This window comes from Ailuropoda melanoleuca, chromosome 6, assembly GCF_002007445.2.
Source record: "Ailuropoda melanoleuca isolate Jingjing chromosome 6, ASM200744v2, whole genome shotgun sequence".
NCBI classification, from domain to species: domain Eukaryota; kingdom Metazoa; phylum Chordata; class Mammalia; order Carnivora; family Ursidae; genus Ailuropoda; species Ailuropoda melanoleuca.
In genome coordinates, this window is record NC_048223.1 from 95853434 (window position 1) to 95880671 (window position 27238).

At 37.0% G+C, this 27238-nt stretch overlaps 1 protein-coding gene across 3 annotated transcripts in view; it reads left to right on the plus strand.

Moving 5' to 3' along the window:
• The window catches only part of EXOC6 (exocyst complex component 6), a 236130-nt gene that overhangs the window by 105022 nt on the left and 103870 nt on the right, over positions 1-27238 (plus strand). For all 3 annotated transcript variants that reach the window (XM_019796276.2, XM_002916102.4, XM_034662963.1), the window contains exons 14-17: positions 8910-9015; positions 13601-13710; positions 20620-20731; positions 21723-21857. In XM_019796276.2, coding sequence (XP_019651835.2) covers positions 8910-9015; positions 13601-13710; positions 20620-20731; positions 21723-21857 — 463 coding nt within the window. The remainder of the gene's footprint in view (positions 1-8909; positions 9016-13600; positions 13711-20619; positions 20732-21722; positions 21858-27238) is intronic.

Genomic DNA, 27238 nt, shown 5'->3' on the forward strand with positions numbered 1-27238 from the left:
TTCGATGATTCATTAGTTGCGTATAACACTCAGTGCACCATGCAATACGTGCCCTCCTTACTACCCATCACCGGTCTATCCCACTCCCCCACCCCACTCCCCTCTGAAGCCCTCAGTTTGTTTCTCAGAGTCCATAGTCTCTCATGTTTCATTCCCCCTTCTGATTACCCTCCCTTTCTTTATCCCTTTCTTCCCCTACTGATCTTCGTAGTTCTTATGTTCCATAGATGAGAGAAATCATATGATAATTTTCTTTCTCTGCTTGACTTATTTCACTTAGCGTTATCTCCTCCAGTGCCGTCCATGTTGCACCAAATGTTGAGAACTCGTTCTTTCTGATAGCTGAGTAATATTCCATTGTATATATGGACCACAACTTCTTAATCCAGTCATCTGTTGAACGGCATCTCGGTTCCTTCCACGATTTAGCTATTGTGGACAATGCTGCTATGAACATTGGGGTGCATATGGCCCTTCTCTTCACTACGTCTGTATCTTTGGGGTAAATACCCAGTAGTGCAATGGCTGGGTCATAGGGTAGCTCAATTTTTAACTTTTTAAGGGACCTCCACACTGTTTTCCAGAGTGGCTGTACCAACTTGCATTCCCACCAACAATGTAGGAGGGATCCCCTTTCTCCACATCCTCTCCAACAATTGTTGTTTCTTGCCTTGTCTATTTTTGCCATTCTAACTGGCGTAAGGTGGTATCTCAGTGTGGTTTTGATTTGAATTTCCCTGATGGCTAATGATTTTGAACATTTTTTCATGTGTCTGTTAGCCATTTGTATGTCTTCATTGGAAAAGTGTCTGTTCATATCTTCTGCCCATTTTATGATTTGTTTATTTGTTTCTCGTGTATTGAGTTTGAGAAGTTCTTTGTAGATCTTGGATACCAGTCTTTTATCTGTAGCATCATTTGCAAATATATTCTCCCATTCCGTGGGCTGCCTCTTAGTTTTTTTGACTGTTTCCTTGGCTGTGCAGAAGCTTTTTATCTTGATGAAGTCCCACAAGTTCATTTTATCTTTTGTTTCTCTTGCCTTTGGAGATGTGTCATGAAAAAGGTTGCTTTGGCCGATGTCGTAGATATTGCTGCCTATGTTCTCCTCTAGGATTCTGATGGATTCCTGTCTCACATCGAGGTCTTTCATCCTTTTGGAGTTTATCTTTGTGTATGGTGTGAGAAAGTGGTCAAGTTTCATTCTTTTGCATGTTGCTGTCCAATTTTTCCAGCACCATTTATTGAAGAGACTGTCTTTTTTCCACCAGGTGTTTTTTCCTGCTTTGTCAAAGATTAGTTGCCCAAAGAGCCGAGGGTCTATTTCTGGGTTCTCTATTCTGTTCCATTGGTCGATGTGTCTGTTTTTGTGCCAGTACCATGCTGTCTTTGTGATCACAGCTTTGTAGTACAGCTCGAAATCCGGCATTGTGATGCCCCCAGCTTTGTTTTTCCTTTTCAACAGTTCCTTGGAGATTCGGGGCCTTTTCTGGTTCCATACAAATTTAAGGACTATTTGTTCCAGTTCTTTGAAAAATGTCCTCGGTATTTTGATCGGGATAGCATTGAAAGTGTAGATTGCTCTGGGTAGTATGGACATTTTAACTATGTTAATTCTTCCAATCCATGAGCATGGAATATTTTTCCATCTTTTTATGTCTTCCTCAATATCTTTCAAAAGTGATCTATAGTTTCTAGCATATAGGTCCTTTACGTCTCTGGTTAAGTTAATTCCAAGGTAACGCATGGTTTTTGGTGTTATTGTAAATGGGATGGATTCCCTAATTTCTCTTTCTTCAGTCTCGTTATTCGTGTATAGAAATGCAACTGATTTCTGGGCATTGATTTTGTATCCTGCCACCTTACTGAATTGTTCTATAACTTCTAATAGTTTGGGAGTGGATTCCTTTGGGTTTTCCATATAGAGTATCATGTCATCTGCAAAGAGAGACAGTTTGACTTCTTCTTTGCCGATTTGGATACCTTTGATCCCTTTTTGTCTTCTGATTGCTGTTGCAAGGACTTCTAGTACTATGTTGAATAATAGTGGCGAGAGTGGGCATCCTTGTCGTGTTCCTGATCTTAAGGGAAAGGCTTCCAGCTTTTCCCCATTGAGAATAATGCTTGCAGTAGGCTTTTCATAGATGGCTTTTATGAGATTGAGAAATGTACCCTCTATTCCTACACTCTGAAGGGTTTTAATCAGGAAAGGATGCTGTATTTTGTCAAATGCTTTTTCTGCATCAATTGAGAGGATCATATGGTTCTTGAGTCTTTTCTTGTTGATATGATGTATCACATTGATTGATTTGCGAGTGTTGAACCATGCTTGCATCCCAGGTATGAATCCCACTTGGTCATGATGGATAATCCTTTTAATGTACTGTTGGATTCTATTAGCAAGGATCTTGTTGAGGATTTTGGCATCCATATTCATTAGAGAAATCGGTCTGTAATTCTCCTTTTTGAGGGGGTCTTTGCCTGGTTTGGGGATCAAGGTAATATTAGCCTCATAGAATGAGTTTGGTAGCTTTCCTTCTGTTTCTATTTTTTGAAATAGCTTTAGGAGAATAGGTATTATTTCTTCTTTGAATGTTTGGTAGAATTCCCCAGGAAAACCGTCTGGGCCTGGAGTTTTATTATTTGGAAGGTTGTTTATCACTGACTCAATTTCTTCATAGTTAATTGGCCTATTTAAGAAATCTATTTCTTCCTGTTTCAGTCTTGGTAGTTTATAGGTTTCCAGGAAGGCCTCCATCTCTTCCAGATTGTTTAGTTTTTTGGCATATAGCTGTTGATAAAAGTTTCTAATAATCCTTGCAATTTCAATGGTGCTGGTCGTGACCTCTCCCTTTTCAGTCATAATTTTAATAATCTCAGTCCTTTCTCTTTGTTTTTGGACAAGTTTTGCCAGTGGTCTATCAATTTTATGGATTCTCTCAAAGAACCAGCTTCTAGTCCTGTTGATCTGCTCTACTGTGGTTCTGGTCTCTAATTCATTGATTTCTGCTCTAATCTTGGTCAACTCCTTCCTTGTCAGTGGGTTAGGCCTGTCCCTCTGTTGCTGTTCCAGTTTCTTGAGGTGAGAATATAGAAACTGCATTTTAGATTTTTCTATTCTTTTGAGTGAGGCTTGGATGGCTATGTATTTCCCCCTTAGGACTGCCTTTGCAGTATCCCATAGGTTTTGGACCGTTGTGTATTCATTCTCGTTGGTCTCCATAAATTGTTTAATTTGTTTTTTGATTTCCTGGTTTATCGAGTCATTCTTGAGCAGGATGGTTCTTAGCCTCCAAGTGTTTGAGTTTCTTCCAGGTTTTTCCTTGTGGTTGAGTTCCAATTTCAGAGCGTTGTGGTCTGAGAATATGCAGGGGATAATTTCAATCTTTTGGTATTGGCTGAGACCTGTTTTGTGTCCCAGAGCATGATCTATTCTTGAGAATGTTCCATGGGCATTTGAATAGAATGAGTATTCTTTGGTTCTGGGGTGTAGTGTTCTATATATATCTATGAGGTCCAACTCGTCGAGTATGGCATTCAAAGCCTTTGATTCTTTGCTTAGTTTTTGCCAGGGTGTTCTGTCTATTTCTGATAGTGGGGTGTTGAGGTCCCCTACTATTACTGTGTTCTTATCTATATGTCTCTTTATTTTGGTTAAGAGTTGGCTTGTGTATCTTGCTGCTCCCCTGTTGGGGGCATATATATTAATAATTGTCATATCCACTTGTTGAATACTTCCTTTAAGAATAATATAGTGCCCTTCTGTATCTCTCTCTATGGCCTCTAGTTTAAAATCCAGTCTATCTGATATGAGAATTGCTACTCCAGCTTTCTTTTGAGGTCCATTTGCGTGGAAGATGGTACTCCATCCCCTTACTCTAAGTCTGAATGCATCTTTGGGTTCAAAATGAGTCTCTTGTAGACAGCAAATGGATGGGTCATGTCTTTTTATCCAATCTGCAACCCTGTGGCGTTTTATGGGAGAGTTTAAGCCATTTAGATTGATAGAGATTATTGACAGATATGATTTTAATGATGCCATTTCTCTTTAAAGTCTTTGTATCGGTTGTGACTTGCTGCTCTGTATCACTCTTGGGGCCTTTTTACCTTTATAGAGCCCCCCTTAATATCTCCTGTAGGGCTGGTTTCGTGGTTACGAAATTGGTTAATGATTGGCGATTTTGGAACGTCTTTATTTCNAAGGGGGGATGGGGATGGGCACGCTTTGAGCCGGTATTTCCGGGCTTTTGTTCTCTGGCGGCTTTCCCTGGCGGTTTGCTGTACCTCTTCTGAGAGTCAGAGCAGCAGTGGCCAAATCTCAGCCTCTGTCTCAGAAGAGAGGGATTGTGGACCGTTCTCCATTGATGTTCTGGCCACTTTAACTCTGTTTCTGTTGGTGCTGCTCAATCCTGCAGTGTCCCAGGATGTGCGCCCCACACCTGGCATCCCAGCCCTCACTTCCTGGGCCGTCGTGTCTCTGTCCTTTGTGTTTCTAACACCGTCAGCCGCCCCCGTGCGCTTCCGAAGCTCCCGGTCTCAGTCTGGTTCCAGTGAGCACACCGGAGCTCCGTTTCAGTCTGGAGGCGCGCGTTCCTGGCTCACGGTCCCAGTCTGCTCTCTCGCGGGTGCTGGTCCGCGAGTCCTCCAGCTCCCCTGTGCAGGTGGCTACCACCTCCTGGTGCCCGAACGCGGCGGCTCCCTCCCCCTTCCATTTATCTTCCGATATCTGTGCACGGTTTCACGTCTCCCCGCTTGGTACCTCAATACTCAGCGCTGGAGATGTTCATTTGTAGAGATCCAGGTGTATCTTCCTGCGTCTCAGGCTGATCCTGTGGGTGTTCAGGCTGGTCTGGTACCTATCCAACTCGACTCAGGGGACCGGCTGAAAAAGGGGTCCCCTACTCCTCTGCCATCTTTTTTTTTTTTTTTAAAGATTTTTTATTTATTTATAAGACAGAGATAGAGACAGCCAGCGAGAGAGGGAACACAAGCAGGGGGAGTGGGAGAGGAAGAAGCAGGCTCATAGCAGAGGAGCCTGACGTGGGGCTCGATCCCATAACGCTGGGGTCACGCCCTGAGCCGAAGGCAGACGCTTAACCGCTCTGCCACCCAGGCGCCCCCTACTCCTCTGCCATCTTAATTCTTCCAAAATTATTAAATTATATAGGAGAAGAAAAGGGTAAAGAAAGGGGGGGTAATCAGAAGAGGGAATGAAGCGTATATATTCTTGATTGCCTAGCCCCAAGTATAGTGCTTTACACAAAGTAACTTAGTAAACAGTCCCTTTTAAGACTACATTGACATATTCAGAATATGAATGTACTATTCAATAAATTATCTCTCCTTGCATATTAACTGATTACTTGGCATTTGTGTAAAGTAAGTAGTTTATCGTCTTCTAGTAGTTTCTTAACCTGTAACTTGCCTTTTTAAAAAATTTTAATTCCAGTATAGTTAACATACAGTGTTATATTATTTTCAGGTGTACAGTATAGTGGTTCAACAATTCTGTTACTCAGTGTTCATCAAAATAAATGTGTTCTTAATTCCCTTTACTTATTTCACCCATCCCTCCACTCACCTCCCCTCTGGTAAACATCTGTTTGTTCTCTATAGTATAATTTTCCTTTTAACCCCTTATTTTAAAACACTATTTAGAAAGAAATAGAATTAGGTGAAGCCTCTCACGATATTTTAGGGAACAGAGTCTTATTTCTCCCCACCCCCAAACAGTCTTATTTTAACTGTCTTGTTTACCATCATGATTTACAAAACTGTGCCTTTATTTCCAGTCTCTCATCAAGACCCTAGACCATTTATCAGTGAGATAGCAATCATCCACTGTGGAAACTGTATCCTCTTGAGATCTTCCTTACCTCAGCAAATGTCTCTGATGAGGTGACACTTAACATCATTTGTCCCTTTGCCCTGTTTAGAAACCATAGATACATCCAGATTACACCTTCCTTCATAATTCTCATTTAGTTTTCAAATCCTGTCTGTATATTCTACTTCTTAAAGCTCTTGTTTTTGCCACCTCCTTTCTGCCCCCACTAGGACAGCTTTAATTCAGATCCTTATCACCTTTTATCTAGATTATTCTTCAGTATTTTGCCCTGGCATCTGTTCATTGTTGTCCTTTTTCCAATTTATCCTCCACATAGTGGACCTATGACATTTCTCTGCCTAAAACCTATAAATGGTACTCCAGGATAAAATCTGGGTGCCTCAGTTTGTCCACCTGCTTGGTCTCATTACACCTTGTCTTTTGTATACTTGATATTCCAGTAGTACTGCATTACCTATGGTTTACTCCCTCCCACACTCATACTTTTTCTTACCCCTTATGTTTTTGCTTGTTTTGTTCCATCTTTCTGAAACGCTGTTCTTCCATAATCTGATTAGAAGTATTTCTTTTTCATCTTGAAAGACTCTACAGAGCTCGTGGCTTCTCTATAAAACTTTCCATGAGATGTCACCCACCTACTCTGATAAACTTAATCATTTCTTCCTTTGTGCTATTTCTGAACCTTGCACCTCTTTTATTGTATGTATAGCACATTATTATAAACATTATTATTTGTTTTCCTATCTGTATCTCCAATAGGTTGAGAACAAAGATTTTGCGTTTATATCTTCATGAAGTAGGGAATTTTCATCACAATTACCCAGAACCTGGCACACAATAGGTGCTCAATAAATATTAGTCAAGCTGAATTATTGATTAAAAGAAAGTTGATGATTGGACAGCAAGTATATTTGGACAGTCTGGGTTATGCTACAATAACAAAAATGTCCCATATCTTAGCCAATGAACACGGACATTTTATTTCTCACACAGAAGTCCCTAGTGGGTCCAGTAGTCCAAGATCCAGGGTGTTTGCATTTGTGTTTCTACATTCTCAACATGTGGTCTTCCCTATTACCATGGGAAAGAGAGTCACACAGTTAGCTCATAAGTTAGGCTTGAAGCAACACCTATCACTTCCATTCACAACCCAGTGGCCAAAACTGGTGATATAACTGTGCCTTTGCAAGAGGGCTGTGTAGGAGAGCACAAGTGTACTGGGTGCTCCGAATAGTAACTGTCTCTGCCTTACTAAATATAAAAAGTCCTTTTGTAAATACGATACTTTGGAAAGACTAAGTAAATGGAAGACACTGTTTCATCTTCAGGGAACTTATGATCTAGTTGGGAAGAGAGAAAAGACTTACGGTTAGAGAATTGTCCCTATCAAGAAATACACTGGAATACTCTTCATCTCATGGCTTTGTTTTTAGTTATAGATAATGAGGTTGTTCAGACTACACTTCTTTTTTTTATTATTATGTTCAGTCAGCCACTGTATGCTACATCATTAGTTTCTGATGTAGTGTTCAGTGATTCATTAGTTGCATATAACACTCAGTGCTCGTCACAACACATGCCCTCCTTAGTACCCATTACCCTGTTACCCCATCCCCCCACCCCCCTCTCCTCCGAAACCCTCAGTTTGTTTCTCAGGGTCCATAGTCTGTCATGGTTCATCTCCCTCTCTGATTTCTTCCCCTTCAGATTTCCCTCCCTTCCCCTATGGTCCTCTGTGCTGTTGCTTATGTTTCATATATGAATGAAACCATATGATAATCATCTTTCTCTGCTTTACCTACTTCACTTAGCATAATCCCCTCCAGTTCCATCCATGTCGATGCAAATAGTGGGTATTCATCCTTTCTGATGGCTGAATAATATTCCATTGTATATGTGTACCACATCTTCTTTATCCATTCATCAGTTGAAGGACATCCCAGCTCCTTCCAGAGTTTGGCTATTGAGGACATTGCTGCTATGAACATTGGGGTGCATGTTCCCCTTCATTTCACTATATCTGTATCTTCGGGGTAAATACCTAGTAGTGCAATTGCTGGGTCGTAGGATAGCTCTATTTTTAAGGTCTTGAGGATCCTCCATACTGCTTTCCAAAGTGTCTGTACCAGCTTGCATGTACCAGCTTGCATTCCCACTAACACTGTAAGAGGGTTCTCCTTTCTCCACATCCTTGCCAACATTTGTTGTTTCCTGTTTTGTTAATTTTTGCCATTCTAACTGGTGTAAAGTTGTATCTCATTGTGGTTTTGATTTGTATTTCCCTGATGGCTAGTGATGTTGAGCATTTTTTCATGTGTCTGTTAGTCATTTGTATGTCTTCTTTGGAGAAGTGTCTGTTGATGTCTTCTGCCCATTTTTTTTACTGGGTTATTTGTTCTTTGAGTGTTGAGTTTAATAAGTTCTTTATAGATCTTGGATATCAGCCCTTTATCTGTAATGTCAGACTGCACATCTTCAGAATTGTTTTAGGGTCGCCTGGCCGGTGCAGTTGGTGAAGCATGCAACTCTTTTTTTTTTTTTTTTAAAGATTTTATTTATTTATTCAAAGAGGTAGAGACAGCCAGCGAGAGAAGGAACACAAGCAGGGGGAGTGGGAGAGGAAGAAGCAGGCTCATAGTGGAAGAGCCTGATGTGGGGCTCGATCCCACAATGCCGGGATCACGCCCTGAGCCGAAAGGCAGACGCCCAACTGCTGTGCCACCCAGGCACCCCAGAAGCATGCAACTCTTGATCTTGGGGTCGTGAGTTCAATCCCCACATTGAGTGTGGAGATTACTTAAATAAATAAATCTTTTTTAAAAAAAAATTGTTCTAGAATAAAAAACTACAACTAAAGTGCTGAGAGGATATAAAACAAATGGGAAGAAGAGATTGCATATGAACTTTGAGGGACAAGGTTTATTTTGGTATTGAATTTTAGAATTGTCTAATAAATATGCTTTTGCAGTAATTGTCTTTTTTTTTTAAGTATTATCCTATATCACTCTAGTGATATGTTTTTTTAATGTTAAATTTTCAATTCTTTATTCTTTCTTAACAGGGACATTTTTGAAGAAGATAATTACAGCCCCATCCCTATTGTTAATGAAGAAGAATATAAAGTAGTCATCAGTAAATTTCCCTTTCAAGATCCAGACCTTGAGAAGGTACAAGCTAGTTTTTAATTCAAGAATTTCTTAAACATAAATTCATAATAGTTATTGCTACATAATATTAACCTGACATTAAGTGAGAGTGGCTTCTTTTGAGGCTTTTGTTGCAGTTATGTTATTTGAGAAAACGAATTATGTTTTATTAACTTTTAAAGATTATGTTACTACTACTACTGTTTTTGTGAAGTTAAGAAGGGACTTTCCTGGGGATACTAGGAGCAGTTGTCCCAAATGTTAGGTGAATTCCCAGGACAGGTATTAGTAACATTATGTGGATTCCAAATTAGATAAAGTAAATGTTAAGTAGATTATAGAAATAAGAATATATTCTAGGGAAAGAGAGGAGAATTTATTTGAAATGTTCATCACTGTGGAAGATCTTATTTTGTGTTTTCTTTTCTAGAAATATACTTCTGCAGAAAGTTTATCTTGGTTAAATTAGAGGTGTATGAAGGCAATTGCCAACTGCAGATTTTTTTCTTGAAGTAGGAATATGTATTTTTGGAGTCAAGATGTCTGAACAAAAGCCAGGGTAGAGAAAGAAAATAGGCCAGCATGTAGTGTATTGTGGGAACACACATGATTGCATATGTGTGTTCATACCTGCACACAAGCACACAATTGTACCTATCCAGTATCTCTGGGCAAAATCAGCTCTCCTGGGAAAAGGGTATTGTATTTTCTGTTATTGTCACTTTTTTATTCTTTTTTTTCCTCTTTACTTTTCTTTATTATTTTCCAACTCTTCTCTACATTTGTATTTCTTCACAAGGAAGAACAACAGTGAATTTTGAATGAATTGTGTGAACTGTGACTATAAATTTTAATTTTTTTTATATACATGGACTAGGAATACTATGTGTAATAGTCACTAAATATAGGACCACGTAATTAAATGCAATTAAAATAGCTTTTAGATTATAGCTAAGACTGCCATTACATATACATAATAGTTGTATTCTAATACACACAAGAGACCAGAATATTCTACATTCTACCAGAATATTTTACATTCTATATGTTGTAGCTTGGTTTTATTTTATTTTAGTTATTGGTAATAAGTTTTTTCAGGCTATAGCGTCTGTATTAAGAGCATTGGATTTGGTCCAGGTTCATATGCCAGCTCTGCCTGTGACTTATTATGGGTACATGACTTACCCTATTTGGACATTTGTGCCACATCTGTCAAATGAGAAGGTTGAACTAAATAATCTCTAATGTCCTTTCTAATTACAATAAATCATTCTAAATAGGTTTATAGTTAAAAGGAAGTTTGACTTTGTAGGGTGCTTCCAAAAATATGTAGTACCTCTTAGGATTAAGCTTGTTAGGAGTTGTATTCATTGGTTCATATATTATTAAAAAGAAGAACTAATGTTGAAGTAAAAGCTACATGGAAAATTTAAATGTGCAAACTTAAAAAGAAATCTCATTAAATTATTTAGTATAATTTGGTATCATTGGATATACTCCATTTTTCCCCTAATTTGAGTATAATTTTCAATTAAAACTATTAGAAAAGATGTAAAACTGTCTCTCAACTCTAGTTATATTTTCAGTGTAAATTATATGTAAACAAGTAGTAAGACTGAACATATATGCAAAGATCTGTCTTTTTGCAGATAACTGTGCTAATTTGATTAGAACCCTTTGGCTAAAACAAGAACATATTCATACTGTCTTTAATGTCATTAAAATAAATTCTTAAAGCTGAAATGTCTTTCAAATGGTACTGGGTTCATTATTCTGTAGAGCATAAATTGGAGGTGAGTTAGCACTTACATTATTATCAGGTGATCTTAAAGAATAGCAACTTTTTGATTGGTTTTTGTAGTACTCCTGAATGAGTCTCCAAATTTGGAAAGTTTAAACCTACCAGTTATGGAGATACACTGCTGTATATGAATGTTTTCATTACCAGCCAGTTTAAGTTTCCTTCTGCTGGAGATACCTAAGAATACCTTTGTTCATTCAAATATTTATCATTCACCTGCTATATAGTAGACACTGTGCTATTTGGTGGTTTTTCGGTCTCTGCTGTCAAGGAGCTTATAGTCAAGTGAGGGATAAACAGGACATTACAATTCACAGAATTTGGCATGCCTTAAGATAGAGGAAGCAGCATGCAGAAAGGCTCTAATTCTGTTGTATGAAGTGCAAGGTTGATAAAGCACAAGAGACAAAGATCAAGAAATGAAGATGAAGTAGAAAGGGCCAGACTATAATAGCCCTTTTAAACAGTGTTAGAGAGTTCAGCCTTTATCCTGAGGGGTACTGAGAAGTCACAACAGGGTTGTAAGCAGTAAAACCATAATCAGATTTGTGCTTTAGAAAGATCTCTCTGGGGGCACCTGGGTGGCACAGCGGTTAAGTGTCTGCCTTCGGCTCAGGGCGTGATCCCGGTGTTGTGGGATCGGGCCCCATGTCAGGCTCCTCCGCTATGAGCCTGCTTCTTCCTCTCCCACTCCCCCTGCTTGTGTTCCCTCTCTCTCTGGCTGTCTCTATCTCTGTCAAATAAATAAATAAAATCTTTAAAAAAAAAAAGAAAGATCTCTCTGGGGGCGCCTGGGTGGTTCAGTCAGTGAAGCGTCTGACTCTTGATTTCAGCTCATGTCATGATCTCAGGGTCATGAGATCAAGCCCTGGGACGGGCTCTGGCTGAGCATGGAGCCTGCTTACGATTCTCTCTCTCTCCCTTGGCCACCTCTTCCTTGCTCACTTTCTCTTTCTCTCTAAAAAAAGAAAGGAAGGAAAAGACAGAGGAACAGAAAGAAGGAAGGAAGGAAGGGAGGAAGGAAGGAAGGGAGTAAGTAAGTACAGGAGATGGAAGAAAGTACAAGGAAGGAAGGAAGGAAATACAAGGTAGGAAGTATAAGGAAGGAAGTGAAGTACAAGGAAGGAAGGAAGAAAGTATAAAGAAGGAAGGGAGGGAGGAAGAAAGATCTGGCTAATGTGTGGAAAATGGATTGGAGAAGAGTAAGACTAGTGGCTGGAAGACCAGCTAGGGGATTGTTGCAGTTATCTTGGTAAGAGAGATTGGTGACCTCAGTGGGAGTCACTGCCATGGAATTTGATTTAAGAGATGTTTAGGTGGGGAGAACAACAGGAGTTGGTGATTATTTGCATATGAGGGATGATGAAGATAGAGGGGTCAAGTATGATAACCAGGTTTCAGCCTTAAAGGATGGTAGCATTCACTAAGATAGGAAACACAGGAAGAGCAGATTTAAAAGGAAAGGATGATTTCACTGTTAGATCTACTGAGTATATGCAAAGATCTGTCAAATGTCACAGCCAAATGGAAGTGTCTAAGTGGTAGTTAGATATATGGATTTGGACTTCAGGAGAGTAGCCTGGAGTTGTAGATTTGGGAGATATTGGTACTTGCAAGGTGATTGAAGTCATGAGGTTAGATGAGATCATCCAAGGACAGTATGTGTGGTAAGAAGAGAAGACATGGGCTAGAACCCTGAGGCATAGCAATAATTTTAAGGGTTGGCTAGAGGAAGAGGTACAGAGAAGATAAAGAAATAAGAGAAAAATCAGTTTGGAGCATGGATGCCAAGGAAGGAGAGATCATTTAAGAAGCAGGAGGCAGCTAACTGTGTCAGATACTTCAGATAAATCAGGTAACAAGAGAGCTGGAACAGTCCATTGGATTTAACATCTAAGAGGTCATTAGACACCTTGGTGAGTGCGGGTACTTTCACTGGTTAAACTAAATTGCAGCAAATATGAAGATAGAAGTATAAATTAGAATTTATTAAGTATAAAAAGGGGTTTTGGGTAAAAATCTTGGAGAGAATTTACCTTTTAAAGACTGAGAATTTGCTAATAGATGTTGGCTGATAAAGCAGTTTAGCCAAAAGGCACCCTGTAAACCATTGGCTGTGCTGCTGTAAGGTACTAGAGGAGATATGGAATGAAATGGATGTTTCGTTGAATTGATGTCAAGCCTTCATTGAAGGGGAATCTTTAGAATTAATTGATGATACTGAGCCAGGAAGAGGGCCCATAACTTTCATGGCCAACCTGACTCTTGTATTATGAATGCAAATCAACAGACAGCTAGGCATCTTTTGCAGGATACTTACCCTCAGAATATACAGTGGTGTTGATATATGCTTTCTCTGCTTCTTAGAAGTCTGATTATATGATTTAAGAGACAGGTCAATTGCCACTTTATTTTCTTCAGAAATATTTTGGTTTGGGGCACGTAGGTGGCTCAGTTGGTTAATTGTCTGCCTTTGGCTCAGGTCATGATCTCCAGGTTCTGGGATCAAGCCCTATATTGGGCTCCCTGCTCAGCAGTGAGTCTGCTTCTCTCTCTATCTCCCTCTGCCCCTCTTCCCCACTCATTCTCTTTCTATCTCAATAAATAAATAAATACATAAATAAAATCTTAAAAAAATATTTTGGTTTTTTAAAAAATCTCAAGCATAACAGAAATATAAAAGACTTTGAGATGCTTTTATTTCCTATTCAAACATGAAAGTGATTTTTTTTATATTTTTAGGTGATTAGAATATCTTTTTCTAAAATTTCAAAAGCAATATTAACTTTGTTTTTCTTTCTACAGCAATCTTTCCCAAAGAAATTTCCCATGTCTCAGTCAGTGCCTCATATTTATATTCAAGTTAAAGAATTTATTTACGCTAGCCTGAAATTTTCAGAGTCACTTCACCGGAGGTAAGTTTACTAATAAGAAATATATCTTTATCATAGCTCTTTTTACAAAACATTAACACTTGATTTTCAAGCCTTGATTCTTTAATGGATTATTGTCTCATTGGAAAGGCTTACATATTTTAGCAACATTGGGGTTAAGTTGCTGTAAATTTGATGTTATATATTTTTTTACTTTCTATAATGTCAGTATTCAAACTTACATAAAAATAGAGATTGGAAACTCCTGTGTTCTCAGCATCTGTAACAATAACAAACATTTTGCCCTATTTTCTTAATTTTTTTTTGCTTATTTTATTTTTTAAAAATATTTTATTTATTTATTTGAGAAAGAGCACACACACCCAATGGGCAAAGGGAGAGGGAGAGAATCCCAAGCAGACTCTGTTCAGCGTGGAACCCTATGTGGGGCCCATCTCATGACCCTGAGATCATGACCTGAGCCGAAACCAAGAGTTGGACATAACCAACTGAGCCATCCAGGCACCCCTTTGCTAAGTATTTTAAAAAGCAAATTCCAGAAATAATGACATTTTACCCCTAGAAACAGTATGTGTTTCTAAAAAAATAAAGGCATTTCGTTATTTAACCATCACGCTTGACAAAATTAACACTATTCCATGATATCAATTCCCTAGTCCATAACGCTATATTCTTGATTGTCCCCAAGATGTCTTTTTACCATTGGTATGTTTGTTTGCTAATAACAGTTTGCTACTGTTACTCTTTGTAGAATTTTTTATTAAGTTTTTAATTTTTTATTTTTTTTTATTTATTTTTTTTTTTTTATTTTTTTTAAAGGTTTTATTTATTTATTCGACAGAGATAGAGACAGCCAGCGAGAGAGGGAACACANGTTTGTTTGCTAATAACAGTTTGCTACTGTTACTCTTTGTAGAATTTTTTATTAAGTTTTTAATTTTAATTCCAGTATAGTTAATACAGTGTTGTATTAGTTTCAGATGTACAATGTAGTGATTCAGTAGTTCTATACATTACTTAGTACTCATTATAAGTATACTCTTTAATCCCCTTCACCTATTTCACCCATCCCCTCTCTGATAGCCATCAGTTTGTTCTTGCTCTCTCTTTTTTTTTCCTTTGCTCGTTTGTTTTGTTTCTTAAATCCCACATATGAGTGAAATCACATGATATTTGTCTTTCTCTGACTTACTTCACTTAGCCTTATAGTCTGTAGCTCCAGCCATACTGTTGCAAATGACAAGATTTCATTCCTTTTTTATGGCTGAATAATATTCTGTTGTATGCACACACACACACACACACACACACACACACACATACACATATACACAACCACTTCTTCACCTGTTTATCTATCAACCGACACCTGGGCTGCTGGAGTTGGTATATTTGAATTAGGGTCCAAATAAGGTTCACACCTTGCATTTGTTGTTAAGTTTGTTTTCCAATATTCCTTCTTTTTTTTTTTCCTTTTTTTTTTTTTAGTTGTTTAGATCTTATTTATTTATTTTAGTTTTTCTATTGCTCAGGTTACCAATAACTAGATAATATCCCTACTTTGTGTCATTCACTTGTCAAAAAACTGATATTCTTTATAGTTTTGTTTTTCCTTAATTAGGTTTAAAGTGAGGATTCAAAAAATTCAGTGGAATTAAAGAATGTTATAGCAAATTGGCATCATATTCAGTAACAGAGAGCAGTATAGCAATTGTTAATAGCAGTAGCGAACTTGATTTTAGACGAGAGAATACCATTTATCTGGTGTGATGAAAGTAATAACCTACGTTTATGGAGTTGGGAAACGTGATAAATGTGATATTATCCCTGTTTTGCTAACAAGGAAACTGAGGCTCAGAGAGGCTACGTCATCCAGAATGACCCAGCTAGTTAGTTTGAGAGCTGGGTTGAAGGAACAGGTCTTCTGACTCCCATATCAATGGAAGTGTCTGGCCTTTAAGAAACTACCACTTAATGTTAGAACATTAATCTTTATGCCACTCTTGTTCCAGCTACCAAATGGACCCTGCATTATAGTCACATGATATATTTCTAATTGTGAATACGCTCTGGAGGAGAAAGTGGTGAAGCTGGCTTTCATAGTCTCCCTCTCTGAATTTCATTCTTCTGAATTTGTATACTGAATACCAGGAAATACCTTTCAGTGAAACTCTTCTGAATTTTAAGTCATAAGAAAGGCATGAAGGCAGTTCAGGTGTAACAGTGGTTTATTTTTCAAGCTGAAACAGAATAACAGTAGTTGTTTTTATTTTATTTTATTGTATCTGTGTCTCTTATTGTAACCTACCACTATTTTGGATTTAAAGAGCATATAAATAAATGGAGGAAGAAATGTGTGTTCTGCCAGGGTAAAAGAATTATCTTATTTTAGGTCTTAACACTGCTTTTTCCTTGCAAATAGAGAGATGCTTTAAAAGATTTCTTAATTTTTGTTCCTGAATAATGTATGAGTTGGAGAGGAAAGGAAAAGAAAGGAAGATAAATACCTAATGCATGGCATCTGCTGTGCTATGTGTTTCTCACAAGCCAGTGATTCTCAAAGTGTAGTCCCCAGACCAGCAGCATTAGCGTCACATGGGAAATTGTTAGAAATGCCACCTCAGACCTACAGAATTAGAAACTCTGAGGGTTGGGCCCTGGGTTTTACCAAGTCCTCTGGGTAATTCTGATGCACTCTACACTTGAAGAACCACTGCATTAAGCTCTTTAAGCTTCATTGTACCACCTCTTATACCAAAGTCTCTAAAGATATATTTCAAAGACATTAGCGTTTAACTTTAATCATAAAATTCTCTGTACTGCACAACATGGTACACACCATATAATCTAGCATTTGAAAACCAATGGATAAATAGGAGTGTGTTAACTGAAAACAAATAAATTACTACAGTGGTAGTTTTCAGTAGCGGAACTCAAATTGTCTGAGAGCCACAGGTAATTTATGCCTGTCTTGTTTTTCATTTAACATTTGATTTGGACAGAGGCAATATAATAACAGTGGTTAAGAATACAGACTTCAGACTTAGACCTTAGTTTGAGTTTTGATGATGGCACTCACTAGTTCTAGTAGGACGTTGGGCAAGTCACTTAATTTGTTTAAATTGCAGTTTGCTCATCTGTAAAATGAATGAATGAATTCATAGGGTCGTTGTAAGAATTAAATGAGGTAGTGCAGGTCTATAAAGCACTCAGTATAGTGCCTGGCATATGGTAAGCACGTAGTTACTTCAGAGAGGATGGGGTACTACAATGTTAGACGTGAGACTAGAGCTTGGAGTGTTTATATTTTATTTTGTAAGCATCAGGGAATTGTTGAGAATTTTTAAGTAAGGAATGACATTATTAGAGTTACATTCTAGAAAGTTTACTCTGACCTCATTGTGGATGATAGATTGGAGGGGGATTAAAAAGATAGTCATGTTGAGGGGCGCCTGGGTGGTGCAGTCGTTAAGCACCTGCCTTCAGCTCAGGGCGTGATCCCAGTGTTCTGGGATTGAGCCCCACATCAAGCTAGGAGCCTGCTTCTTCCTCTCCCACTTCCCCTGCTTGTGTTCTCTCTCTCGCTGGCTGTCTCTCTCTGTGTCAAATAAATGAATAAATAAATAAATAAATAAGTAAGTAAATAAATAAAATCTTAAAAAAAAATAGTCATGTTGAACTGATGAAGGCAGTGGTTCAGGAAGGGAGATAAAGAAAGACTGAAATAGAATCAGTGGTGATGAAGAGGAAGGAACATAAACAAGAAGTATTTAAGAGCCTGATATTAACCTGTACTTGTGAATAATTAGAAGGGGAAGTTAACAATTTGACCTGCCTTTGGGTGGACTTGAATTTGTTTAAATACTCTCAAATAGATTCTGGTTATAGTAAGTCATCTTTGAAAACAGTGATGCATGCATTTATCTGTTCTAAACCTATGCACGTGAAAGGGAGAAACAGGAAGTACCTTTTTAATAGTCATCCTACAACTTGGCTCAAATGTTATATTTGAGAATTATTCTTGAAGCTGCAGTGTTGACTCTATAATGTTGGTTCCCCTCATCTTTTACTTAAAATGTAGATTACTTTAACATTTTTTAAATTGGTAGTGTATACAATTTGCATGTCCTAATACATTTTTATTACCGAATCTAAGTGTTGATTATTGGAAAATAGGACTGATATCTAATTAAGATATTGTTAAACTGTAGAAAGTATAGAAACTTAGCAGTCTGGGATTAACTTTTGTTTTATTTACAGAGGAGAGACATTGGGTATCTAATTGTTATCTGATATTTCTATTGCATTTATAACACCAAAGATAAAAGTCATTAGTCATAATATGTGTAATTTTCCCTAAAGCCTCCCTAATGGCTTACTAGAACTGGAGTTGGCACCTCAGTTCTGACTCTTTCTGTATATGAACTCCTAGCCTTCTAGGAAGTCAGTTTTGTGGACTAATGCTACAGCAGAAAAGATTGTCGGTTTTTTTCCTCTGTCTTTGATGAAAATATTTGTCACTTTTGTTAGTTCAATATCTAGTCATTCTAATAAACTCTCTGTGATCATAAGTTATTCATTCAAGAAGACTTCTATGTTTACATTTTTTAAAATTATGCTTTATTAAATACATTGGCTATTTTCATTTTGTTAATAGAATTGACAGTTCAGACTACAGAGACAGCACAGCATAGTTAATTTAAAAATACGTAAGTCTAAATTTATTGCAGATCATCAGGTTTCTGACATATATTTTTATTTTAAAAATTTTTATCTGTAACCTGAAATTGAGCTGTTAGAGTTCCTTTGTTTTTTATTTGTCATTAAAAAGTTATGAAAAATACTTTCTGGATTTAAAGCTATTTTATTATGTTTAAACATATTTTGGAGTTTGATTTTTAGAACCAGAAGATGCTTTCAGAGCTTTTTAGTACAAATGTTTGGGTTTCTTTTAATATACGAATAAAAGTAGGGCTGGAGTATGAAACGAATTCATGAAGAGACTTCAGAGTCTCAACTATCTGGTTACAGAGGAAATATCAGGACCTAATATGATCTATAAGAAATTTTCAGTTTGCATAAGAGTTTAAGCTATAAAATATTTTAAGAGATTTATTATAATTAAGATTTAATTATGAAATGTTTTTTAAAATGTAGGAAGAGTACAAGTTTATAGGCTCAAAGGACAAGGAGTTATGGGAAAAAATTGCTCAGTCAGGATAAAAACCTGATGGGGGAAATACTGGTCATTGTCAGGTAAATGTTGTTAGCACAAATAGGACATAGGTGCTGATAGGTTTTCTTTCTCTGCTTTTACTTATGCAAGAAAAAAGTATGCATTGACTCAGCATTCAAGGAAGTTCAGGGAAATTAAACAGAAGGCATTATCTATACTGGATAACTTCATCTGAGAACAATGCTGTTCAGGGTGTCTTTAAGCATAATTTGAGTGTGTCAGAAACCAGAGGAGAAGGCAGCCACCGCTTTTTTAACAGGGTGAGTACACTGATCATTCTAGGACACTGATAATAGATTAGAAAGAGTTTTCTGTCTCAGAGTTTGATGTCAAGTAACCCTGAAACCCTACTGGTATGTCTGGGAAATCTTGATTTTAGTTGTAAAGAATCAGAGAAATATTTTTTTAGGTCTGTGAGAGTTAGGGTTAGCAGATACTGAAAAAAGAACATTGGAGTAGTTGTGAGAATACCTGTGTTTTGTCAAATCTTGCTCTATTTGCAATTAAAAAATAAATATAAACTAGTAAATATTTGTGCTTCATAGATTATTAGGTGTAATGTTTTAATGAAAGAGAAAAGATGCTAGAATTTTAGTCCATGTAGCAGTGGTTCGCAGCTGGAGTAATTCCACCTGGAGCCCCCAGGTACATTTGGCAATGTCTTTGGGCTGTCACAACTTAGGGGGAAGGGTGCTACTTGCATCTAGTGGGTAGAGGCCTGGAACGCTATTAATAACATCCTTTAAAGCACAGGACAGCCCCACAACAAAGAAGTATCTTCCTGTTAATAGCACTGAGAATGAGAAAACTTAGTCTAAGGACAGCTTAACCCTTTTGATAATGAAGCTATATGTATTAATATATATATGAAGAAGTCGTTGTTTACTTAAATTGAAGGCCTAGGAGTTAGGAGAAAATAAAAAGCTTGTCAGTGCTAGCCTAGCAATCTTTAGAATGTTAAGAAATATTATAGAGTTTTCTTTTTTTTCTTTGCACCAAATTAAACCTAGCATAAGGTAATAGTGTTTATTTCTTTGAATCTTTTTTAAAAATCTCAGTGGACATGGATAATTTAGTTATATTAAAGTTAAATCTAGTAATTAATTATACCTACAAAGAGCTCACATCAATTTGCATTTAAAAAATAATTTTAGGGGCGCCTGGGTGGCACAGCGGTTAAGCGTCTGCCTTCGGCTCAGGGCGTGATCCCGGCGTTATGGGATCGAGCCCCACATCAGGCTCCTCTGCTGTGAGCCTGCTTCTTCCTCTCCCACTCCCCCTGCTTGTGTTCCCTTTCTCGCTGGCTGTCTCTATCTCTGTCGAATAAATAAATAAAATCTTTAAAAAAAAATAATAATTTTAGCTATAGTTGTATTTGAAGTGTCTTTGGAAGTGTCCCACAGTGGAGTCATAATTTAAGAATAATTTTATTTCCTTATACTACGTACCCCATGGTTTTACTGTAATGGCTAATGGAATACATTTAACTTATGTCATAAATGAACATTCTACTTTGTTGAAAATATCACTTTTGTGACAGAATTGAATTTGGGGATCTAATGAATCTGGGTAATTTATTTAAAGATATAAAATAATGAGGTGGAGCAAATTATTTTAATAAACTATGTTAAATCATTTAGGAAGTTAACTGTACCTTTATGGAAAGTGAAATAATAATCAACCTTTATTTTTAGCTCAACAGAAATAGATGATATGCTTAGAAAATCTACAAATCTGCTGCTGACCAGAACTTTGAGTAGCTGTTTGCTGAACCTTATTAGAAAACCTCATATAGGATTGACAGAGGTAGGTTAAAAAAATATTTAATAGCTAAATCTTTCATTATATGGAAAAAACTATGTGAATTAAGTTATTGCTAAACATCATCCTGTAAAACTAGCTTTCTGTTTTATTTTTTAAATTTATTTTATTTTTAAAGGTTTATTTATTTATTTGAGAGAGAGAGAGAAGGTGCAGGCATGTGGGGGGAGGGGAAGAGGCTGAGGAAGAGAGAGAATCTCTAGCAGATTCCCTGCTGAACACAGAGCCCTACACAGGGCTTGATCTCACAACCCTGAGATCATGACCTGAGCCGAAATCAAGACTCCAACGCTTAACCGAACTGACGGAGCCACTCAGGCACCCTATCTATTTTAAATTTATTATTAGTAGAAGTGAAATTGTTTGGTCAGTGTAAAATCAAGCCATGTGAGGGGAAAGGGTTTACATGGAGAATGGTCGATAGTTGAAGATGTTAGAACATATATATGTAGATTTATGATTGCCAGACTTTATATGAAAAGTGATAATTCTCATTTTTTTAGTTGGTAAGTGTGTAAAATTTGGAAAAGTACTTTTTTTTTTAAAAGATTTTTATTTATTTATTCGACAGAGATAGAGACAGCCAGCGAGAGAGGGAACACAAACAGGGGGAGTGGGAGAGGAAGAAGCAGGCTCACAGCAGAGGAGCCTGATGTGGGGCTCAATCCCATAACGCTGGGATCATGCCCTGAGCCGAAGGCAGACGGTTAACCACTGTGCCACCCAGCACCCCTGGAAAAGTACTTTTGAGAGTTATTCTAAGTTACTTGGCAGTTAGATTCATGATTATTTTTTTAAATGTTAGCATTCATAATATTTGCTGCAGGCTTTTGAAATCAGATAATCCGTTGTATCCTATAAAGCTATAATTATGCAGAAATGGTACAGTTGCTGAAAGTAATAATTCATTTTCAAAAATCAAATGATTTTGTGTACAGGTAATGTATATTTTAACGATCCATTTTATATTTTCTAGCTAGTGCAGATCATCATAAACACAACACACTTGGAACAAGCTTGCAAATACCTTGAGGACTTTATAACTAACATTACAAACATTTCTCAAGAGACTGTTCATACCGCAAGACTTTATGGACTTTCTACGTTTAAGGTATGTAAAAATCTGACCAAAATTTTTATTTCCATTACTGTAAACAAACTTTTAAAAATTAAAGACAATTTTTATCATATACTTGATTCCATTATATTCTGAACAATTGAAAATTAGAGATAATCATTGTCAACAACAAGCCTATAGATGTCAGTTTCCTTTTGACATTTTAACATCCTCACTAAAATGGAGAAAAATATATTGGTTTTCTACATCTATATTATACTTTGTTCATGTTTTGAAGACTTACAGTATTGTTAATCAGCCTAATTGGATTTCCATTAATGTCTCACAGTTCCATAATTAATTTTATATGTAATGTGTATACATGTGTGTGTTTGGAAATTAAAAATGTAAGATAAATTAGATAAGTGTAAGACTGGCTTTATATCCTTTATTAACTCTGACCTGAAGAAAAATAAATATTACCTTATTACATGTTACCAAAGTCCTACTTTTTTCTGAATGGAAAGATTTCTGTTTATATAATACTTTGCGATATCCCAAAAGATTAATTAATGTTTGTTTTAAGCAGAATGGAAGATTAAATAATTTCATTAATTTGTTTTATAAACCATTTTATAATTTTATTGATTTGGGGTCATATAGATGAAACCCTGGCATAGTCTAGTAATATAAATCCCTTTTCATTTGTTGATTTATCAAATTAATATAAACCACTTACTGATCTCTTATCTTTAAACTAAGCTGGCTAGTTTAATTTTTTTTAATATTTTATTTATTTATATGATAGAAAGCACGAGCTGGGGGAGGAGCAGAGGGAGAAGGAGGCTCCCTGGTGAGCCAGGAGCCTGAGCAGGGAGCCGGATAAAAGGCTCAATCCCAGGACCCTGAGATCATGCCCTGAGCTGAAGGCAGATGCTTAACCAACTTGAGCCATCCAGGTGCTCGTAGGCTGGCTAGTTCAACCTCATAGCCCTTTCTAAGTTTTTTATTAGAGAGTTATCATGTATTTGCTCTTGATATATTATAAATTATCCACCTTGTCTCCTTTATTTATAGTACAATCATTTACATTTAAAAAAATCAGTATACTTGTATTGAGAAATAGCTAATGTCAACAGTAACCAAACTTCGAAAGTGTGAAGTCCAGAAATGACTCTTGGCTCCTAAAATTATCTGGTTGGTCCCCAAATCTTATGTTTTTCTGGTGATTCTTGAGCTCATATAGTCATCCTGATGCATAAGGCACAAATGCAGATGATATCTGAGTGAGCAAATAGATAAAATTAGTTATTAAAACTGAGAAAGGAACTTGACAAAGCAGACATTCATGTATTCAGATAGTATAGTACAGTAATTAAGGGCAATATTTGGGCACATTCTTCAACTATAATGTTTTCCCAGGTTTTTTTCTATAAAATTTGAGTAGTAATGTATTACCTATCTCATTACAATTATTATGAAGTTTAAAGGGGATACTTAGCATAGTGTCATTTGTTGTACATCATCTATGCTCTGAGCACTCTGTTGGGTGTTGAGAATATAAAAATGTATCCCTGCCCTTTAGAAGCTTATGGGAGAAAAAACTATAAAAAGACATTGACAACATGGTGTGATAAGTACTATAACATGGGAGGAAAGTCCACAAGTTTTTGTACACTTTCCTAATCCAATGACAAATTCTTTTCTTTTATATTAGATTTTATACATTCTTTCTTCTTTTTCATTATTGTTCTCTGTCCTTACATCCATGTGTTACTCATACACTGTCAAGAAGAGATTTACTAAGGACTGGAGTTGTAAGCATATTTAGCTGTTAACATTAAATTTAACAAGCTTACTCTGTACTTTCATTAAAACATGCATTGCCTTTACATCTGGTATATCTAGGGATCTTCAAGCAAATTTTCTTTTCATTTATAAGTCAAAGAACCAAGACACTGGAACATGATGCTTTTAGATTAAGGAGTCTTGGAACTATACTTTCCCAAATCTGCCTTTTGGGAGGGAATGTCTAGAAATGTTAGCTCTGGTTCATAATTGCAATGGTCCCTTAAGTTATAGATATTTAGTTGAAACTGCAGTTGCTATAGAATACCCCTTGGGTTTTCTTGGAAATCAGGTAATCAAGTGCAGCCTCTACAAATAGTAGAGCATCCTTGTTTTCACGAAACCCTTTCTGTTTTATGATAAAGAATAAGAGCTGTGCTCATTTCTACCTTTTGTCTGTTTCAAGAGGAATTGTCTTAAACTATGATATAAGGAAGCAGTTCAACAGTGAGAATTATTAAATCAATATTAAAGTGAATTATTGAGTGAGATTGGGGGGAATTTCCGTTCTTAGGAAATAGTCTGTTACCTCTTTCACAGAGCTGATTAAGGTACAGTCTTGATTACAGACATAAGCATGGATTGCTTAGTTAACCTTTTAGCCTAATTCTTTTCAGTCCAGTGACCCTAGCAAACATATTCCTATTTAGTTGCCTAATGATTATGGAAATAAGCATTTAACAGTTCTCTTACCGACACCTCCATTTGTGTCCCCTCCAAAAAACCACAGATGCACACACAAAATGCTTGATTTTTACAACATTTGCTTACTTTATGAAATATTATATAAACTCTCTTGTTAGCATGCCTTTCATTTTGCGAAATCTGTGAGTGATACAAAAGAGGTTAAGTAACTAGTTCAACCCTCAAGCAGTACCTCAGCTTTTTGAAATTAACCTGGACCCACACTGAGAGCTACTTTAAGACTTCTGACTGAAAAGATTTGCATCAGAATGGAGGGGGGGAAATGGGAATACCATGACCTTTTTAATCTATACAGTAGAGAAATGGCCCAGTTCTTTTTCTTTGGCATCAGAGGTCTTTAGCTTTGCTCCAGGGAATTTTTCCAACCTGCCACTCTAAAGAGGCCTGGCAGTGATTCCAACTGTAAGTGCCTAGAAGGAATATGCTTCTGATTCTTTTTCTAATTTGCCTTTTTAAAATCTGTTGATGACTGTGTAGCAAAGTTTTTTTTAGAATTATGGTTAAAGTGACAGTGGTTAAGTTGTTTTTGATCAAGAGTTTGAAATTCTCATCCTATACAGCAAGGACATGGTATGTGGACTTTTACAAAATCTTTTAAAATTAAATATTATATATATATATAAAGCATGTACAATTTATAAATGCAAAAGTTATATATAGCTCAATTAATTATTAAGAGGTAAACACAGACTTCTAGTTTCCATTCTGGTATGCAAAGAGCTTGTAAGTTGTCACTCTGTCCTGACAAGTAAAAAACTGAGAAAACTGAAAAATCAACAACCTTTCTTTGATCTGTCAGAGAAATGAGATCACAGGGCAAACTGCTGTCCCCCAAATTGGAGAGACAGGAAAATACAGAGAACCACAACTTAATGGAGCAGAAGCTTCCACAGGAAGCAGTATTGGAAAACCTGAACCGTAGTTGACGAATTGCTGGAGGCTCAGTGTAGACAAGTTAAGGAGTTAAAACTCAAAGGGGACCCAATCTGGATGGGGCTCATACTTTTGTGAGTTGTCCCTCCTGGAGCTCTACCAGCTTCTTGCAGTGAAGATTTAAGAATAATCTTGTGGGGCGCCTGGGTGGCACAGCGGATAAGCGTCTGCCTTCGGCTCAGGGCGTGATCCCGGCGTTATGGGATCGAGTCCCACATCAGGCTCCTCCGCTATGAGCCTGCTTCTTCCTCTCCCATTCCCCCTACTTGTGTTCCCTCTCTCACTGGCTGTCTCTATCTCTGTCAAATAAATAAATAAAATCTTTAAAAAAAAAATAATAATCTTGTGCTTCCAGCATTGGGGAAGGAAAAGGAACCATTTCGAAATACACCAGAGCATTCTGTTCTTCAAGTATTCTATTCTTCTTAACAAGATCTAACCTCAAAAGAAACTGTGTACCAGTGCCTGAACTACTGGGGTTTTATCAGAGCCTAACCAGATTGGGGGAAGGGAAATATGCAACTCCAGCTGCTGTAGCCATCCTGTTCCACCAAAGGGGTGGAAATAGGAAGCACTTGTGAACTTTATAGCCAAGGGGCAAAGCTTACTTAAAGACTGCAACCAGTCAACTATACTTAAATGATAAAAATTAAAAAACAAAACAGGGGCGCCTGGGTGGCGCAGTCGTTAAAGCGACCGCCTTCAGCTCAGGGCGTGATCCCGGCGTTCCGGGATNGAGCCTAACCAGATTGGGGGAAGGGAAATATGCAACTCCAGCTGCTGTAGCCATCCTGTTCCACCAAAGGGGTGGAAATAGGAAGCACTTGTGAACTTTATAGCCAAGGAGCAAAGCTTACTTAAAGACTGCAACCAGTCAACTATACTTAAATGATAAAAATTAAAAAACAAAACAAAAGCAAAAACCTGTGACCTTAATCATGACTATAGAGCACTTCCTCTCCCCTCACACCTTACCACCACATTACTGCAGTTACTTTCATTTACTACATCATGTCTGGCTGTCAAGAAAAAGTTTCATGGAAGATTGAAAGGCAAAAAGCACAGTTTGAAGCGGTAGAGTAATTATTGGAATCAGATTCAGCTATGTCAGGGATATTAGAATTATCAGATGGGGAATTTTTAAAAAATTATGATTAATATGCTAAGGATGTAATGGATAATGTAGACAATATGAAAGAACATATGGGTAATGTAAGCAGAGAGATGGAAAGTCTAAGAAAGAATCGAAAAGAAAGGCTAGAGATCAAAAGCAATATAACAGAAATGAAGAATGCCTTTGATGCACTCATTAGTAGAGTACACACAGCTGGAGAAAATCTTTGAGCTTGGGGATATGTCAATAGAAACTTCCAAAACAGAGAGGCAAAGAGAAAAAAAAAAACTGAAAAAAAAAATTAAACAATATCCAAGAATTGTGGGACAACTACAAAAGGTAAACATATACAGAATGGGAATATGTTTGAAAGAAAGAGGGACAGAAGCAATATTTGCTGCAGTATTGACTGAGAATTTCCCCCAAATTAACATCAGACACTAAACCAAGGATCCAAAAACCTTAGAGAACACCAAGCAGGATAAATACCAAAATAATCACACCTAGGCATATCATATTCAGACTGCACAAAATTAAAGATAAAGAATCCTGAAAGAAGCCAGAAGGAAAAATGCCTTACCTAGAGTTAACAAAAATAAGAATTAATCTGACTTATCTTTGTAAAACATGTAAGTAAGAAGAGAATGGAGTGAAATATTTAAAGTGTTGAGAGAAAAACACCCACCAACCTAGAATTTTATATCCTGTGAAATTATCCTTCAAAAGTGAAGGAGAAAGACTTTATCAGACAAACAAAAATTAAGGACATCATTGGCCAGTAGACTTGCCTTACAAGAAGTGTTAAAATAATTTCTTCAGAGATAAAATGATCTAG